An 18,461-nucleotide genomic window follows, 5' to 3' on the forward strand; every position below is an offset into this window, starting at 1 on the left:
GGACACAGTTTTTGTTTTATCCAGCTGTATTTACTTAGTGCAACTTATAATATCCACGTGAAAGATATAACACCAACATGTCAGGAAACAAAAAACAGAATCACTGAGTTGGAAAAAGGATCACCCGCTTGTGTCAGTATTTTGTTAAACCACCTTTTGCTTTAATTACAGCCTTTATGTCTCTACTAACTTTGCACATCTAGGCTTTGCATTATTTGCCCACTCTTCTTTGCAGAACTGCTTTAGTTCAATTAAATTTGATGGTGACCATTTGTGGACTGCAGTCTTCAAGTCATTCCACAGATTTTCAGTGGGTCATGCAAGGACATTCACCTTTTTCTCCTTCAACCACTGTGTGCTCAGTTTTGCTGTGTGCTTTGGGTCACTAGCTGTGTTTCCATCACCCTATTTTAATGCGCATTTTGAATTATCGCATAAGAAACGCATCTGACATGTTGTTATATGGTCATTCGGAAATGCACGAGCAAAGTCTGTCATCAAAGTATTAATAAATTATTTATTATATATGAAAATTATTATATTCTCCTACTTAGTGATTTATAGTGCCAGTTTATCAGGAAGTGACGATTTTGTTCTCTTTCACTTGTTGGATGGAAACGATGCTGGTTCGCAAATGTTTTATGCGATATTCCAGTTTTGTGCATAAGTAAAATTCGCAACTTTGGATGGAAACCCGGCACCTGTCATGTTGGAAGGTAAACCTTCTTCCCATTGACAACTTTCTGGCAGAGGGCAGCAGATTTTCCTCAAGAACTTGACAGTATTTTGCCCCATCCATTTTTCCTTCTATCCTGACAAGTGCTCTGGTCCCTGCTGCAGAGAAACACCCCCTTAACAGGATATTACCACCTCCATGCTTTACTGGAGGAATGCGGTTATTTGGATGGTGAGCTGTATTGAATTTCTGCCAGACATATCGTTTGGCCAAATAATTCAACTTTAGTCTCATCTGCCTCAAAATCTTCAAGGTGTGTTTTGGAAGAGCTCAGTCTGACTGCATGTGGCCTTTCTTGAGGAGTAGCTTTTTTCTTGCAACCCTCCCATACGAGCCATGTTTGTGAGGAATTTGTGATATTGTTGCCACATGCACACAATGACCACGCTTTGTCATAAATTCCTGCAGCTGCTTCAGAGTTGCTGTAGGCCTCTTGGTCACCTCTCTGGCCAGTTTCCTCCAGGCTCTTTCGTTCAGTTTGGAGTGACGTCATGATCCAGGGAGGGTCTGTGTTGTAAATACCTTCCACTTCTTAATAATAGACTTCATTGTGCTTCTAGGCATTGTTAAAGCCTTTGAAATTTGACTTGTGCCTGTCCACAACTTTATCCCAGAGATCTTTTGACAGTGCCTTGCCATCCATAGCTTCAGTTGCACTACCAAGGACTGAAATGCTCCAGGAAAGCTCTTTTCATGCTGAGCTAATCAAAATGAGCACAGCTGATCACAGTTGAATGTCAAATGGCTTTGTGTGCCATTGAGAAGTTGATTAGCTACACCTGATTGAGTTTACAAGTCATTTTTAAACTCAGTGATTGTGTTTTTTCAGTGATTGTTTATATTTAACAGCTTCTGTCCCTATATACTTTCAGTTAACAGAAAAGAGCAGCCTGTACATTCTATAGAATAATGCAACATGAGGGTGAGTTAGGCTCGAATGGGTTCATGTGGGCTAACTGGTTTATAGTATAAAGTTTGGTTTGATGTTCTGTAAATAAGATGTCTTTTGCAGCCGGTCATTAAGTGAATGATCTGTTTTCATCCACAGTCGTGAACATTTGTATCTCCATATGTAAATAATGTTCTGTAATCATGCCTTTTACTCGCCACTGATTCAGACGAACTATAAATCACTCAAAACACAACTGCGTCTGAGGAATGTGAAATGGTTTGCCCCACTGCAGACTCAGACAGATACACAGATGCTTGAACACACACACACACTCTCCTCTTACACACTCACGCACTCCGCCACATATATACTGTCCTTTTGTCTTGTTTCACATCCCTCAGCTGTCCGCTGTCACTCAGCCCATTTCATGCTGCTGTCACAGGACATTTTCCCACAAATCACCCACGCACATGTTCCTTCTGACATTTCACACACGTGCCAGAAACACACAGCACACACATTTAAATCTGACGGGTCTGAAATCGACATAAAATCTAAATTGATCCTTTGACTATTTACTATACATTTCTGGTCTTACTGTGAATGTTATTCCAAATAATTTTTTTGTCTTCATAATCTCACTCGGCATCTTAGTCCTGTGCAAAAAAAGCCTGCTTTTTATGATCCAGTCAATTTCTGATGGATAAATTCAAGTCGTGTCAACATTTTCTCATTAAAGATTTAATTTGACTCAGAAATACATTGTATTACAGAAGTACAATGAGTTGTGGACTGGGGTTTCACTGTGGCTTTTAAGAAAAGCATTTACACATTTTACTATTAAACACAGGGACTGTTTGACAAAACTACTTTTTCTAAACCTACAAAGAGCATACGCTGATTTGATTATGATTTGTATAAAATAATATTATTTTAATTTTTAAACTGGAAAAAAAAAGCCAGAAGAAATGAGAACACATATTTTGGTGCCAGAAACACACAGCACACACATTTAAATCTGACGGGTCTGAAATCGACATAAAATCTAAATTGATCCTTTGACTATTTACTATACATTTCTGGTCTTACTGTGAATGTTATTCCAAATAATTTTTTTGTCTTCATAATCTCACTCGGCATCTTAGTCCTGTGCAAAAAAAGCCTGCTTTTTATGATCCAGTCAATTTCTGATGGATAAATTCAAGTCGTGTCAACATTTTCTCATTAAAGATTTAATTTGACTCAGAAATACATTGTATTACAGAAGTACAATGAGTTGTGGACTGGGGTTTCACTGTGGCTTTTAAGAAAAGCATTTACACATTTTACTATTAAACACAGGGAATGTTTGACAAAACGACTTTTTCTAAACCTACAAAGAGCATACGCTGATTTGATTATGATTTGTATAAAATAATATTATTTTAATTTTTAAACTGGAAAAAAAAGCCGGAAGAAATGAGAACACATATTTTAAATATTCAAATTAAAAGTAAATTGAATTAACGTGTTGTGAAATCAGACATTATGAAACTAAAATGAACTAAATTAACTAAATTTAAATTAGTAACAAAATTTCCATTAGTGAAATCACACTGAAAATAATTTTTAATCAATACTTTTGTCTTGGTTTTTACTAAAATGGTCTAAACACTGTGCAAATTTACATGAGAACTAAAGCAGCATAAGATATTATGAGAAAATATATTGAATTAACTTTATTTTTCTTATCCCATTGGCTAATTATTAATATTATTAAGCATAAATCGCACTAAATTTATTGTGGCTTATGCTTAAAAGGGGAAGGGCGTGGGCAACTATTTGCCAGTGAGTAAGAGAAATGCAATTCATGAATTTAGACAAATGAGTTGTTTTTTATTACCTGAAAACCAAATTTCCTGTAACATGCTTGAAATTCGGCGCCCAGCATTCGAGGAACTATCTGGACATCAAGATAATTTTATCTGACCAAATTAAAACGCATATCCAGAGAGAATGTGCTCGTGTCACATCAGGACTTGTTCTGACTGACTTCTATGATAGGGTTCTGTGTGCCACATGGTAAATACAGCGAAATCCAACTTCTCAGAAACAACTCCCTGGAATGGAACAGAGCACATATAATGTCAGAGCCAAGACTTACTGCTATCTTTGTATAGCAGCATAAGATATTATGAGAAAATATATTGAATTAACTTTATTTTTCTTATCCCATTGGCTAATTATTAATATTATTAAGCATAAATCTCACTAAATTTATTGTGGCTTATGCTTAAAAGGGGAAGGGCGTGGGCAACTATTTGCCAGTGAGTAAGAGAAATGCAATTCATGAATTTAGACAAATTAGTTTTTTTTATTACCTGAAAACCAAATTTCCTGTAACATGCTTGAAATTCGGCACCCAGCATTCGAGGAACTATCTGGACATCAAGATAATTTTATCTGACCAAATTAAAACGCATATCCAGAGAGAATGTGCTCGTGTCACATCAGGACTTGTTCTGACTGACTTCTATGATAGGGTTCTGTGTGCCACATGGTAAATACAGCGAAATCCAACTTCTCAGAAACAACTCCCTGGAATGGAACAGAGCGCATATAATGTCAGAGCCAAGACTTACTGCTATCTTTGTAGTCCTGTGTTTTTATCGAGTTGGCATTCATGCAATGACCTGATCAATCCAATTCACTTCACACACACATGCACTCATTCGAACTCTCGTTTGTCCTCTTCACAGAAAGCCATCTGGCCTTGAAATCATAGTGATACGTCAGCTACCAAACAAGCACCCATGCGCACACATGCATATCAGTCACCAGGGAATGTAAACCAAGCTTTGCTGAGTACTGTAATCATGTACTACTGAACTTTGTCCCGGTATTTAGTAGGACTTCTTGGTCCCTTTAATTCAGTGACGTGTATCGCATGCATACTTTGATGATTTTACTTGGTAAAACCCTTCAAATCAGAAATATAAAATATTATCTTTGCCGATAGATTAAAAAAAGTAATCAAGAGTTTTATGGCCTTTTAAGGAAAGATACTTTGTCCCGGTATTTAGTAGGACTTCTTGGTCCCTTTAATTCAGTGACATGTGTATCGCATGCATACTTTGATGATTTTACTTGGTAAAACCCTTCAAATCAGAAATATCAAATATTATCGTTGCCGATAGATTAAAAAAAGTAATCAAGAGTTTTATGGCCTTTTAAGGAAAGATTATGCACACACACACACACACACACACACACACACACACATATATATATATATATATATATATAAAGCTGCTCTCTAACATCTTTATTTTGCAATGCCATCATCTTAATTTGAATACATTTCCATGAAGTAATCCCCTGCAGGCAAATTGTTGTGTATCTTGTCACATTCCTGTGTGTTGAGGAGCTTATCATGTTCTTCTGATCTCTGCAGCTTTAGGAACAAGCTGAAGAAATTGAGAAATACATGCCGGCGGTTATTCTGAAAACGTCTGTTTCCCACTGGAATGAAGCTTTTACAGGTGAATCTCATGCATGAGAGATTATAGAGAAATCATAAGCTTCATGACAATTAAGCACATTTCACCCCCAATTCCCATTACTGTAATGCATCTGGAAGTTTTTTAAATGATTCCCATCAAACGTCACCTAACTTTGCAGTAAGATGCATGAGGGCTGAAATAACACACATTTGAGACCACTGAAGTGTATCTAACCACCTGCCTGCGGTGAGACTTTTGCAGTTTACTCATATTGCTCTTGAAACTCCCCCTTTATTCGTTTCTCCACAGCCTCCTCGGTTGGAGAGAGAGAGAGGGATGGAATGAGAAAGAGAGCGAGTAAAACAGTGAATCATGAGTGCAGCTTTGAACAACAAGGGGAAATCCTCCTATTGAGAAGGCATGCGCTGTGGAAACATGCATCACTCATAGAGGTAACGGAACCAGAGGCCACACACAAACCAAAACTTTTAGCCATTTTTCTGGAGACCGTCTTGACGTTGCATCATGCAAAACGGTAGCAGTTTTAATAACAGAAAACTGTGATGCATTAGCAATGCAAACTACATTTCATGAACGTTTTAATACTCTAAAAGGATTTTAGTTGTTTTTTAGAAACGATATGGCATTCAAACTGCATATACAGTATATAGTGCTCTTGATCGTTCCGATTAATATGCATGTTCTTGTAAAATGTGTCTTGAGTTCTTGGAGCGATTCAAATTTGTGGTTTTTCACACTAAAATACTTCAAGCTCATCAAGAAGCCTACACAAAGGAGCTATTTAGGGAAATTTCACATGAATGTCATATGTAGGTATTCACCCCGTACTTTCTGTTGCAGTACTTGTGCTAGCACTTTACTCGCAGGCAACTCAGAGGGAAGCTCCCCATCTGGGTTTAACATTAAAAAGGAACGTTTCCTGTTACTTATCAGTTTTTCTCTTACATTGTTCTCATTTGCATACTTTCCACCCTGATGTTAAAAATCAGGGTTTGTAGGGCCCCGAGAGTCACGGTTACATCATATAATTTGCTTTTTAGACCTTTGTTCTGCTTTAACAGAAATCACCATGAAGATGTCAACAGGAAGTGTGCATGTACTTGAATGGCTGAAAAGGGGATGAACCATATGTATATATATAGTGTTCTTTAGGCATTGAGACCACTGATTTAAATAATTAGCCTGGCAAATTGCCTATATACTGAAATTCCATTGACCAACTGTTTGTATGCAGAGAGTTGATGAAATGTTAATTATGAATAAATTTGCTGATAATGATTATAAATGTACTTTACCTTAATTGGATATAAAAATCACAGATTCCTGTAGTATATACTGATTTCATGCATGAACATGTTAAAAAAGTGAACGGATTCTGAGAAATCATGAAAATGTTCGATAAAATGTGATTCATAGTGGTCACTTTCAGCATAGCACTATGATTTGGCACAGCAGTAATTTAAGGAAACCTCTAAGATGCTTACATCCTGTACAAAAATAATGAAATGACATCAATTTACAGCTGGCTCAGGGTCAAAATCAGATCTGAATGGCCTTAAAATGTGGGCTTTTGTTGCACTGGCTGAAAACAGGACGCTCAGGAAAATGAGCTATATTATGAATAAAAGAGCCATTCACTGTGCTGTTAAACGCAGCAGTGTTAAGACATTTAAGTAACATGTCTGAAAGTTATTGCATTGGATAATAAAATATGAAACCAAGTAGTATTTTCGAAAGACAGATAGCACAAGCAAAATGTGTGATTTGGGTGTACAAAAGCATTTAGATATATTATATAATAATTTATATAGACTGAAGTGTCAAGTGTGGACTGACATCGGCGGATGTCTTGACACAAAGATGGATAAAGGGTATTTTATGAAAAAAAGGCACACTGTTTTATACTCTGACGGCTGTTTTGCTGAAATCAGAAGATTCATCTAATGAGTAATCCACCAAGTGAAGCTCCTACCCTTTTACCAGAAGAGTTGAAAGAGTTTGTCTTCCCATGCATGTTTGAGTGGTCTGATCTACCATCAGTTCAATCATCTAACCAAGTCTGACTGTGCATGACAAGAACATCCAACTAAAAATATCAACCACCACCGGTACATCTGGTCTAAATATGAATAATCTGTGAACCTCTGAGACTTTCAATAAGCTCATTTATCATGCTATGGTGTCTTATGATTCCTGTGCTTCTGCAGAACCGCAGATTCAGATCACTTACTGTATCAGTCGGATCATGCATAAGGTAGAGATGAGCTGTCAGACACCAACACTCGTAAAAAGGGGAAGCCCCCTAGCAAAAACAAGACTCATCATCTGACATACATGACAGAAATGGAAGTTTTCAGCTCAAAAACACCCACCCATGAGGGACCCGGGTCAAATTTAGCGCTCATTTCTGATAGACTGAAAGTGAACCTTTACTGGGCTGTAAATGTGTTTTCTCTCTTAGTTCTTTTCCTTCATTCATGCAAGACAAGTATCAGTATTATTATTGGTCATGCTTAAGGTTAGTCATTTGAACACACAATAAAAATTCAAATTTTGCACGGCAATAAAATTGCTAAAAAATACAACAGATTTGTGCTGAAGGGAGGGTCATATAGGGAAATGGGGAGAAATAGAGAAATAGCCTGGACTAATATGTAGAAGAAAATGTCAGAAAATATAAAAATAGCTCTTTATACTACTATTATGTGTGTTACTTAAACTATTGCAGCACATTAATTGTGAGTTTTGCATAAAACTGTCTACGTGCATTGCAGTGGTGTGACTGATGTAAATGGACTTATGTGCTTTGTAACCATAACTTTATGATTGCAGAGTAAATCGGCTTGGTTAGGAGGTGTTACTATTTTCATCCAAACTGCCTTTTTTGGTCACCCAGATTTCACAGAGCTTTTCTCAAGGCTTCCATCTTCAGGCTTGTTGGTTAGTCACAGACCACACATGCTGGAGAATGCTGGAATTACACCAAAACGAGGGCAGAGCGTCTTGTGTAAGCAGTTTTTCCTTGAGGTAATTAAAAATGTCACATAAGGGCTTCATTAGTCATGGAGTTTCCTAATGAGAGGTATGGGAATGCATTACAGCAAAATTAGAAAATAACATATGCAAAGCATGCATTGTTTGGTGCATTTATTGTTTTTTTTCTTCTGTTTTTGAACTCCTTACAGTGAACTCATGTCATACAGCATGAGGGGTGAGTAAAGTATGACAATCTTCACTTTAAGATGAATTATTTCTTTAAAGCACATACGATTTTTTCACATTCAGGCTGTTATTCAACAGTAAACCACACGTTCAGACTTTGGTTTGGCCTCACAGTTGTGATTCTTTGTATTATGAGGACACTTTGGTCCCTCCTGCCTCTGAGTGGTTGTTATTTTCCACGTGTTTTCATGTACAGTATGTACAGTATGTCTCTGTGCTTCTATGAATTTCCTGGACTGTGTTCCACGTGTCTGCGATCACACCCTCCCATCTGGTTGGCTGAAATGAAGGGCTTTTCTCCGCCCCCAGTGTTCAGCCACTCAGTGTCCACTTGCACACATTTAAACTTTATTTTATTTTAGTTACATATTAATATTTTCTATTTTGATATTTAAATTTTTAAATATTTGTATATATTTAATAGTTGTAATAATTTAATCATTTTTATTTTATTATTTCATTACTTTTATTTTTATTCTATATATTATGTATATTTTATATTTAGTTATATTTGTTTATTTTATTCTATATATTTATTTTATTTAATTATTTGTTTTCAATAATTTAATCTATAATAATATTAATAATTTATTCTATTTTTTAAAATAATATTTAACTTTATTTTATTAATTTTAACTGCAATCTGATGGGGGTAAAAAACAACAACTATGGACTAATACTGAAAGGGAAACCTGAGACACATCTAGTGACAAGAATATAGAAACTTGGTTGGGCTTTTTTGGTTTGACCTAGTAAGAAATCACTAGCACCTACATAGCAATGAAACACTAAGAAAAACCACATATCATCAAAGAAAAATTACAGCACTATTATTTATTTACATTATTTTTATTGATGCTTTGGCATTATCTTATATTATGCTGTTATATTAAATTTTTTTTTATATTTAGGAGTATACAGTGTATACAAATTCAAATGCATCCTATAGAGAGTGTTTATTGTCATTCCAGCCATATAAACGTATACATAGAAACTAAATATTGCTATGTAGTTTACAAAAATTACAATATTATGTCTATACAGTGAGATATATATTCTTCCATACTCTGTATAGATTTTATTTTTTAAGAGAGGACTGGAAATTATTTGGAGAGACATGGAACAACATGTTCTTTAAAGCATGCTTACGAGTTCAGGCTAAACTTATAACCCTTAAAGACCTCATATAATCTCACCTCAGTTGCCTTTGACCAGGTGGCACACTATGTACAAATGTGGACATTGCCTCTATTAAAGAATGACCAACCTTTGAACAAATATACTTGGGTGTGTTTGTGTCAACAGAATGATGCAAAACTCTAAAATCATGTGCAACTCTTGCACACACAAACATACGTGTAACAGCCTCCCTTGTTAGTGAGTAGGAATACATGATGCTTTGCATTATTTTTAACATCAAAACACATCACCGCAGCTACAAATTAGCATTTCCCCCCACTGTCACAGCTTCTTCTCGTTACTTCTCTTTTCTTCTCTTTGCTGTACGTTTCTTAGTTACTTCCTCTTTCTGAATTCCTAATTCTGAAATTTAAAACAAATCTCATAGGTTTACAGTCTTATGTTCACATTCAGCTCTCATTGTGCCTGTTTTGCCCACAGATGTGTTTCACTCAGAAATGAAGGGAAAGAATGCTGTTGCACAGTAATTTAGCCAATAAATCCTCAATGAACTATTAAGCCTGTGGGCAACTAAAGATAGTGATCTACCACTTTCTTTCTGTAAACAAATTATAGATGGCATAAGAGCAGACAACCTTTATTAATTATCATTTTTATTTATACTATAATTATAGAGTAGAATACTTAATCAGTGCTTTTTTCAGTAAAACCCATAGGGGAAAAAATATTCTAAAAAAATGTAATGTTGAAAATATTATAAAAACACTTAAAGGGGGCAAGAAAATATACTTCCTATCTTAAAATAAATTTTGAATAAATGTGTTTTTATAATATGTTTTGAACAATATATTTTGATTGTAAATTTATTAAAATATATACAAGTTCATTTTAACTAACTATACTAAGTAATTATAAATATATATATTTATATATGTATATTACATGTGTGTGTGTGTGTGTGAGACCCTGGAGCACAAAAGCAGTCTTAAGTTGCTGGGGTATATTTGTAGCAATATTGTTGGATCTTTCCCAAAAAGACTCATGGCTGTATTAGATCAAAATAATCAGCTCCCTCAACGATGGAAGTTCTTGGAAGAGTCTAGGAAGGTCCTGTGATTTACAATTCATCTTTTTCTTGATAGGCAGCATGAACGGCACTTTACTTCCTTTTCACTTTGAAACACAGAGCAGTTTCTCAAAAAGTGTGTTTCTGTGTACGTGCACTTGAGAGCGTGATACCTGTGTGACCCAACCGGTCGAGCGGCATTTTGGTACCCTTCGAAAATAAAAATAAATATATTGTGCAAAGCGGTTAACATGTCACCCCAAGCTTTTATCATTCCTTTGTCAGTTTAAAAGCCTTTATGTGAACTAATCTTTCTGACACAATTTGACATACTTGAAATAATCCACATAAATTCCATTAATGTTTAATGACACCCTATCAGCTTCTACGCCTAATTACCCCGGCGCTTCTCTCACTGTGACTGGACTCTCATTATGCTCTGAAGGCATGAAAAGAGGAGGTTTAACATCCACAAAAGAAAGAACCTTCTTATGCCCAGGAAAGTGGATACACAGTGACCTTTAACCTTTGGCGGATTAGGCTTCATTAGGGTGTGACCCTAAAACCTCTGTTCACCCGTGTGCTCTTCTCTCTGGGATTAGAGATCTTTGACCAAAAGGTCCATGGGCATTTAAAAGTGGGTTATCGATGTGTAGTGTGTGTGTTTCTACTAGTTTGATTGTAAAGAAAGTCACAAATAGTGATGTCAAACAATTTAGCTTCACCATAAACATCATTCATATGGTCTCTTGTCAAGGCTATTTTAATTCCTTTGATTAACTAGTCTAGATATGCTGGCTAGTTAGTTCTATAAATCATTATGCACAAAATTTTAAAGAAATACAGGAGTAAATGTCAAAAAGTACGTTTTTTTTTTTTTCATCAAACAAAGCAAAGAAGGACATGGATCTGAGATCTGTTGAGTGTAAATCATTATGTACTTAAATTGGGATTAAGATAAAGCCACTTTGTTTTAAAATTGCAGGGAAGTTTCTGTCAGTTCCTTAAAACCATTAATTGTTGTGACAGTGAGGTTTAGTTGAGATGATAAGATTAAGTGTTTTAGGCTGTGCTTGAAGCTAAACAACATGAGGGTAAGATATCATTTAAATTTTTGGGTGAGCTATCCTTTTAAAGGGGTCATGTGATGCGATTTAAATTTTTCCTTTCTCTTTGGAGTGTTACAAGCTCTTGGTGCATAAAGAAGATCTGTTAAATTGCAAATACTAAAGTCTCAAATCCAAAGAGATATCCTTTATAGAAGATAAGAGTCAGCCACGCCTACCTAAAATGGCTCGTTCTAACACGCCCCCACATGTCTACGTCACTATGTGGGAAGATTTGCATAAAGCCACCCAAATGTTTACGCAAAGAAAGTTTATGCTGTGGATCGCCGGATTGGCTTTCACCGTGGATGAAGCGGAGTCCAGCCCGGGGTCGTCACATGTGGTTGCCGCAAGCCCTCCGGACGCTGCTTCGTCGAATCTGCCGGCCGTGCCATTCTCAAGCCCGCCGCCTCTGCTCACTCTAGCCCCCGGCCTCTGCTCACTCTAGGCCACCGCCGCTCACTCTAGGCTGCCGTGTGTGACGCTGGGTTTCGTTGTGAAAGCGAAACTACTTTGTTTGGTCTTCCAAAAGAGGACATGACTAGAAATCAGTGGTTAAGTTGTATTTACAACACTGTTCCAGAACAGTTCGACCCAAATATTCAGATGTGTGCAGCACATTTTATGGAGGACTCTTTCCTGATCCTGGTAGAGTAGACTACAATGCCGGCTGTTCTGACTCTGAGTAAGTACTTTTTTATATTTAAAGAATTTACCACCGATGATTCAAACGTGAGTTTTGAACAGTGTAGAGTAGGGCTTGTTGTTTGTCATTTCTCCGATCACAAATGCAGACATGGTTTTATGTTAATGCGGCGCGATGCAACGCAACAGGGAAAAAGACAGTACAAGTCATTATAATCCATAATTATATCCCCCCTTGATGCAACAAATGCCTCGTTTATAATGGGTTTTCATGTTTTTGAATCGTCGCTCCGGCCGGACAGGGCATCATCACAATATGGTAAGGGGCGTAACATTTCCATCACACGCTTGAGGTATTCGGCCAATCACAGCACACCTCGCTTTTCAGACCGATGAGCTTTGTAAAAATCGACGCGTTTCAGAAAGGTGGGGCATAAAGGAGAAACAATAATGTACAGTATTTGAAAAATAATGTGTTTTGAACCTTAAACCGCATAAACACATTTCATTACACCAAATACACAAAATAATGTTCTTTTTAGCAACACCATATGACCCCTTTAAAGGTTGAAATGCACTACACAACTTTTAAAATTTGAAGAGATTTTAAAACACTAGACGTAATACATTCACCAACTTTATGAATTGTTACAGATGAAAAACTAGGCATTGTATGCTAAAAGCCTGAGGATCACACGCTACCAGACTTTCAAGTAATTTCAAACACCACAAACTCACGCAGAAATATGTGCCTCATTGCTAGATGTTCTTATAATCGGCTCAAAATATCAAACATGTTTGATACCCTCTGACTGGATTGAATCATCCAGACTGTAAATATCTGTTCAAAAGTTGTGTAGTGTATTCCAAACATAAGTAAACCATTACCATTATTCCCAAGGCTTAACTTAATGGGGTTTGTTGCAAATGGCCTCTTAAAGACACTCTCTATTGAAAACTCCATTTGAGTGCTGTTTTCTAATAGCGAGAAGATGTTGCTATGGAGTTGACTAACTTTAGCCCTGTGGTTAGTGCGTGTGGTGTGTCTTCATAAATCATGCACTGAACACACAGAGGCATTGATCTGAAACTGTCCTCAAAATACTTTCCCAGCTCCACACATGCATCCAGGACGGCCCTTCCCGGCCTCAAACAGATCTCACACCTGTCCTTGTCTACCACTCCGAAAAGCCTCACATGTCAGTGTAGTGTGCGGATCTCTCCGGCTATTTGGCATTTTTGTGCCGAGCCCTTGAGCGCTTCAGTGACTGCTACCTCTCAAAAAGCTATTTTTTCTGAAAACAGCCAGCAGTCATTCATGTCTCAAAATCTAATTTGTGTGTCAATCACTGATATCATTTTGAAAGTGCATCGCTGAAATAACTCCTTGTTGGTTGTGCATGTAAAATGCTTTCATAAATCACATTTTAGCCCTTAAAGGGATAGTTCACCCAAAAATGAAAATTTGATGTTTATCTGCTTACCCCCAGGGCATCCAAGATGTAGGTGACTTTGTTTCTTCAATAGAACACATTTGATGATTTTTAACTCCAGCCGTTGCAGTTTATCAGTCGTATAATGCATGGCAATGAATTAGATGAATTCATGCTCATTATATACATTTTGCTAATTTTGAACACAGAAAAAGTTACATAGTGCTGCTTTAAGTAATACAAGTTCGGCATTTCCAGGTCATTTTGTATGACGTAATGGTTGCATTTTAATATGTTTTGGGAGGATGCTGACCTCTGAGGATTATTGTAATGAATGAATGTCTTTGTGACCTTCATGGTTAATATTCTTTAAAGAGGCTGTTTCAGCTCTAAAATCTGCTTTCATGTCTTAATGACAGTAGGAAGGCAGTGAAACATCCCAGCGCAAACATGGCTCCCGTCTCTTGTCACCTTCCTGCAAGGGAGCATATGGCCAGAGACACTTTAGTGTGATGAAAGCAAACACAACAGTGTCAATCCACATCCGACCAACAGGCTAAAGCCCAAACGCTGATAAAAAACACTTTCACACAAGGCACAAAATGCCAAGATTGTCATGCAGTGACAGATGTCTATCTTACAGGCTTGTTGAAAAACGTTTCATTTGGTGTTTTTCAGCAAATACACTCTTAAAAATAAAGATTCCACACTCAAACCCAGCGATTGGGTTGTTTTCAACCAGCAGTTGGGTTAAATGTTTAACCCAACCTTCTGGGCAGTAACCCAACCACTGGGTCAAAACAACCCAATCGCTGGGTTTGTCCATATTTTACCCAACGCTGGGTTGTATTTAACCCAGCATTTTTTAGAGTGCAAAAAGGGGTTTTCACAGTGATGCATATTTCTTATTGCAAAGAACCTTTTTCCAATATAAAGAACCTTTTGTGCAACGGAAAAGTTCCTCATGCCGATAATGAACCTTTATTTTTAAGAGTGCATGGTAATTAGTTTATGCACTCTAAAAAATGCTGGGTTAAAAAGGGACAAACCCAGCTATTGGGTTGTTTTGACCCAGCGGTTGGGTTTAAAACATCCGAACCGCTGGGTCAAAACAACCCAATAGCTGGGTTTGTCCCTTTTTAACCCAGCGCTGGGTTATATTTAACCCAGCTTTTTTTTTTAGAGTGTGCATTAAATTATGATGTTTAAGGTGTCATTATTTCCACCTCTTGAACAAACCCAATATGCAAAAGAAATATACTTTCTCGCAGTCTTCTAAGGGTGATTCCTGTGGTCATGTATTTAAGTGGATTGGTGGAAGCACCAGTTTTCAAAGAAAGATGGGTGTGATTGCTAAAGTAAATAGATGTTTATCTCTTTTCTTATCTTTTTCTCTCATTTAGGATCAGACCTGAGGTGATTCCCTGTGTTTTTGGAGGGCTTTGGTTTAAAGATAAGCTTTTGAAACACTCTGGAATCCTTGTCAGGACGTTTTCTTGCTTCCTACTGAACAGCCTCAGGAGGACACAAGCTTAACATGCGCTGACGTGTGTGTTCAGCCCTCCTACAGATGTTGTCACTTTTGATCTTAGCATTCATAACATTAAATGGGGGAAATGTAATGGTTGACAATAACGTTTTTAAAAGCATATTTGCTTATTGAAACATTTGTTCTATGAAATGTGATCTGTTTCAGCCACAGACCCTTAAGAATTATCGAGTTGTATGACTGAAACTAGACTTAAATGTGAAACTAACTGGGAGCAGTTTCTTTTTCCAGATCTCGTCTTTTTCGTAATGGTCTCGCTTTGGCCGCTTTAGCACCTCTCCGTCTACAATTTCAGAACGGTTCAGGGGCCAGTTGTCTAGATGACAGCACATTTACATGTTTAAAGACTGAATGCAGAATTCACAATGCAGACAAACTTCGCTTATATTCTTTCAAAGCATCCATGACCCAACAGGTTTAAGCACAAAAGATGAAAGGAGAGTAAGCAATGAAGGTCTAAAACCCGTTCTGACACTTTTTGCAAAACCGTCAGCGCTCAGCCTGGACTTGCTTGTTGTTCCGAGGGAAGCAATAAAGGTCACTTGCTGTATTATTATAATTTAAACGTTTAAAATGTACTTTATTCCTGTCAAGACAAAGCCGAATATTCAGCATCATTACTCCAATGTTCAGTGTCACACGATCCTTCAGAAATCATTCTGATATGCTGATTTGCTGCTCAAGAAACATTTCTGATTATTATCAATGTTGAAAACAGTTGAGCTGCTTCATATTTTTATGGAAACGGTTTAATTTTTTCCTGGTGAATAGATAGAAAGTTCAAAAGTGTTTATTTTAAATAGAAATTTTGTATCCTTTTATCATTGTCACTTTTGATAAATGTTTGCTGAAAGCATGAATTTCTTGATTACAAATGTTTAAGGCACCATTTATCAAATACAAAAATATTTGTAGACATTTAACATTACATGAATTATACAACTGTGCTGCTCTTCAAGAGCCAACTAGGGAAGTAGGTAAAATATTTACCCACAGTGCCTCTGGCATCATTTCTGAATACTAGTATGAATTTGACTTTCAAATATTCATTCAGATAATTGTAAATTATGTAACGAGAAAGGAATGAAAGAAATGTAGTGAGAAATGCATTAAACCAAATCAGCAGTTTTTATCAACCACACTTAAGTATATGGTTTATGCTTCATAATTCGGTTCACTATAAAACAAGGTTTAAGCATAAAGGTTCAGTTATGGGTTTCATGTGGAGCAAGTTTGTGCTCAGTGTTTCAATGCGGTAACTCCTACACTTAAGTGTTTTATTGACCCACTGCAATCAGGCCCTTTAGACTTTCAACAAATGTCAACCCCGCCACCTTGACCCAAATTCCATCACTCAAACATTCCTGCTTTTCTTTAAAGGTTTTATTCTTGTGCAACTCTGTGTGTGCCAGCAATTTCACCTGTCAAGAATCCACACCTTGAAATCTTTAAGTTGATGTTATTCTGTGATTTTCTGCATGGTGCCAGTAAAAAAATAAATAAAATCCAAACATGTCATCTTGCTCATTCTTTATTACTTTATAAAACAAAGTGCAGTTGAAGATGAACAGAACCTCTTTTTCTGCAAATGAACCACGAAGAAAAAGCCTAAAAATAATTTATGATACATAATTAACAGGTGGTATTTACATGAAAAAAAAAAAATTGAAGAAACATTTTATACAGTTGCCATTATGAAGGCAATAAAATAGCCAGGTTTCTTCCTGGTAGAGGTAGATAAACATAGAAATGGGAGGGAACATACAATAACTGACAGAGTAAAGACACATGGAGTCAAAACAGAGTGAGATTCAAGTATGAATACACTCCAGAACTCCAGAACTCAACAATACGAGCTATGCATGAACATGAATCCAATATAGTTTATCTTTCCAGTCTGAACATCAACAAATGCAAACTTTAGTCTATAAAAACGTAATCATCTGCAAATTACATTCAACCCCTTATTTTTAAACAACCTTTGGATCCAGCCCAAAATACTACAATAAATGTATGCCAAGAACAAAAAGGTAGAACGTGTGAGGATCTTCTAGGGTGTTTCTTTTAAGGCGAACTATGCTTTTAACTGATTATTCATCCAACATAGAGTATATGAAACTGCTTCATATTAAGACTCAAGAACTAAATGACTTTAGCACAATGTAAAGTCACAACACTGAGAACGTTCTTTTGCATTGACCATGCATGTTTCCAAACGGGGAAAAAAATCCAGAATCTCCCATCAGAGATATTGAAGCCTTTGCAGTCAGTCACAAGTGTTACAGTCCTCAAACCAGATAGGGGCCTAGACCACTATCTAGAGACCAAACCGGTGGGTTTTTTTTGTCCCAGACCCTCACAACCTCTTGAGCCGTTCCAGTCTGGCTTTCAGCTGTTCTTGTCGTTCTCGAAGTTTCTCTCTCTTCCGCGTCAGTCTCTGGTTCTCGGTTTCCAGATTTCTGATACTTTCTTTAGCCCGCTTTAAAATCACCACCTTGGACGCCTTGTCGTTATTGGACAGCTCGGGGACGTTGTCCCGTAGCCTAAGGAAGCAGTTCTTTAACTCGTTGCGCCTTTGCCTCTCCATCACATTGTGTGACCTCCGTCTCTCTTCTTCGTCCTCCGTGTCCACCCCCTGTCGGGAGGCCAGACTGCGAGAGCGTCCCGTACTCTGCGCGCTTCGGTGGGAGTCTCCAGACCCTCGAGAGCGTTTGAGAGGGGGTGCGGAACAAGGGGAGGGTGGGGGCGGAGGAGAGGCGGGCCGTGGGGCAGCATAGTTGTGCTGTTGTTGGATTTCTAAGTGACAGCGCTTCAGAGCACGCTGCTGCTCACGCTTGCTGTCCTCCAACTGCTGCTGGTGTTGAGAGCGCGTCAGCGTGTTCGACCGCCGGACGGTCACAACATCAATCTCCTCCTCTGTGGAGCACAAACATAATTGAACAACAGTTAAAACTGTGTTAGAGCAAACTTAAAATGGTTTCAAGAAACTAACTTCCATCATAACAAAATAAATGTCGTTTGTGAATAAAAAGACTCACCAGAATCGCTTGCGGATGATTCTCCTCCAGTGGACAGTGAGCCATAATCAGACGTGGACTCGATCTGCTCCTGGCTGTCCAGCGGTAAGTCCTCGCTCTCCAGAGCCTGACAGGCGAGCGCCACACTGTGG

At 37.5% G+C, this 18,461-nt stretch overlaps 1 protein-coding gene and 1 long non-coding RNA gene across 4 annotated transcripts in view; one reads left to right on the top strand and one right to left on the bottom strand.

The window, feature by feature from the left end:
* The window catches only part of LOC107554182 (uncharacterized), a 14,287-nt gene extending 5,999 nt beyond the window's left edge, over positions 1 to 8,288 (top strand). Inside the window, exons 3-5 of one of the 2 annotated variants that reach the window (XR_001605038.1) lie at positions 5,062 to 5,149; positions 5,420 to 5,562; positions 8,028 to 8,288. This is a non-coding gene — a long non-coding RNA (uncharacterized lncRNA). Of the gene's footprint in view, positions 1 to 5,061; positions 5,150 to 5,419; positions 5,597 to 8,027 lie in introns of those variants that run through there. The other variant, XR_001605037.1, reaches the window with a different exon arrangement.
* Positions 8,289 to 16,807: 8,519 nt separating this feature from the next.
* LOC107554180 (transcriptional regulator Myc-2-like) overlaps positions 16,808 to 18,461 on the bottom strand; it is an 11,129-nt gene continuing 9,475 nt past the window's right edge. Inside the window, exons 2-3 of one of the 2 annotated variants that reach the window (XM_016236610.1) lie at positions 18,331 to 18,461; positions 16,808 to 18,208 (exon numbers count right to left, since the gene is read on the bottom strand). The exon at positions 18,331 to 18,461 is cut by the window's right edge and continues 1 nt beyond it. In XM_016236610.1, the coding sequence (XP_016092096.1) occupies positions 17,649 to 18,208; positions 18,331 to 18,461 (691 nt within the window). In that variant the 3' untranslated portion in view covers positions 16,808 to 17,648. The remainder of the gene's footprint in view (positions 18,209 to 18,330) is intronic. The other variant, XM_016236611.1, reaches the window with a different exon arrangement.

This window comes from Sinocyclocheilus grahami, unplaced genomic scaffold (genome assembly GCF_001515645.1).
Source record: "Sinocyclocheilus grahami isolate Dianchi unplaced genomic scaffold, SAMN03320097.WGS_v1.1 scaffold493.1, whole genome shotgun sequence".
Lineage (NCBI taxonomy): Eukaryota > Metazoa > Chordata > Actinopteri > Cypriniformes > Cyprinidae > Sinocyclocheilus > Sinocyclocheilus grahami.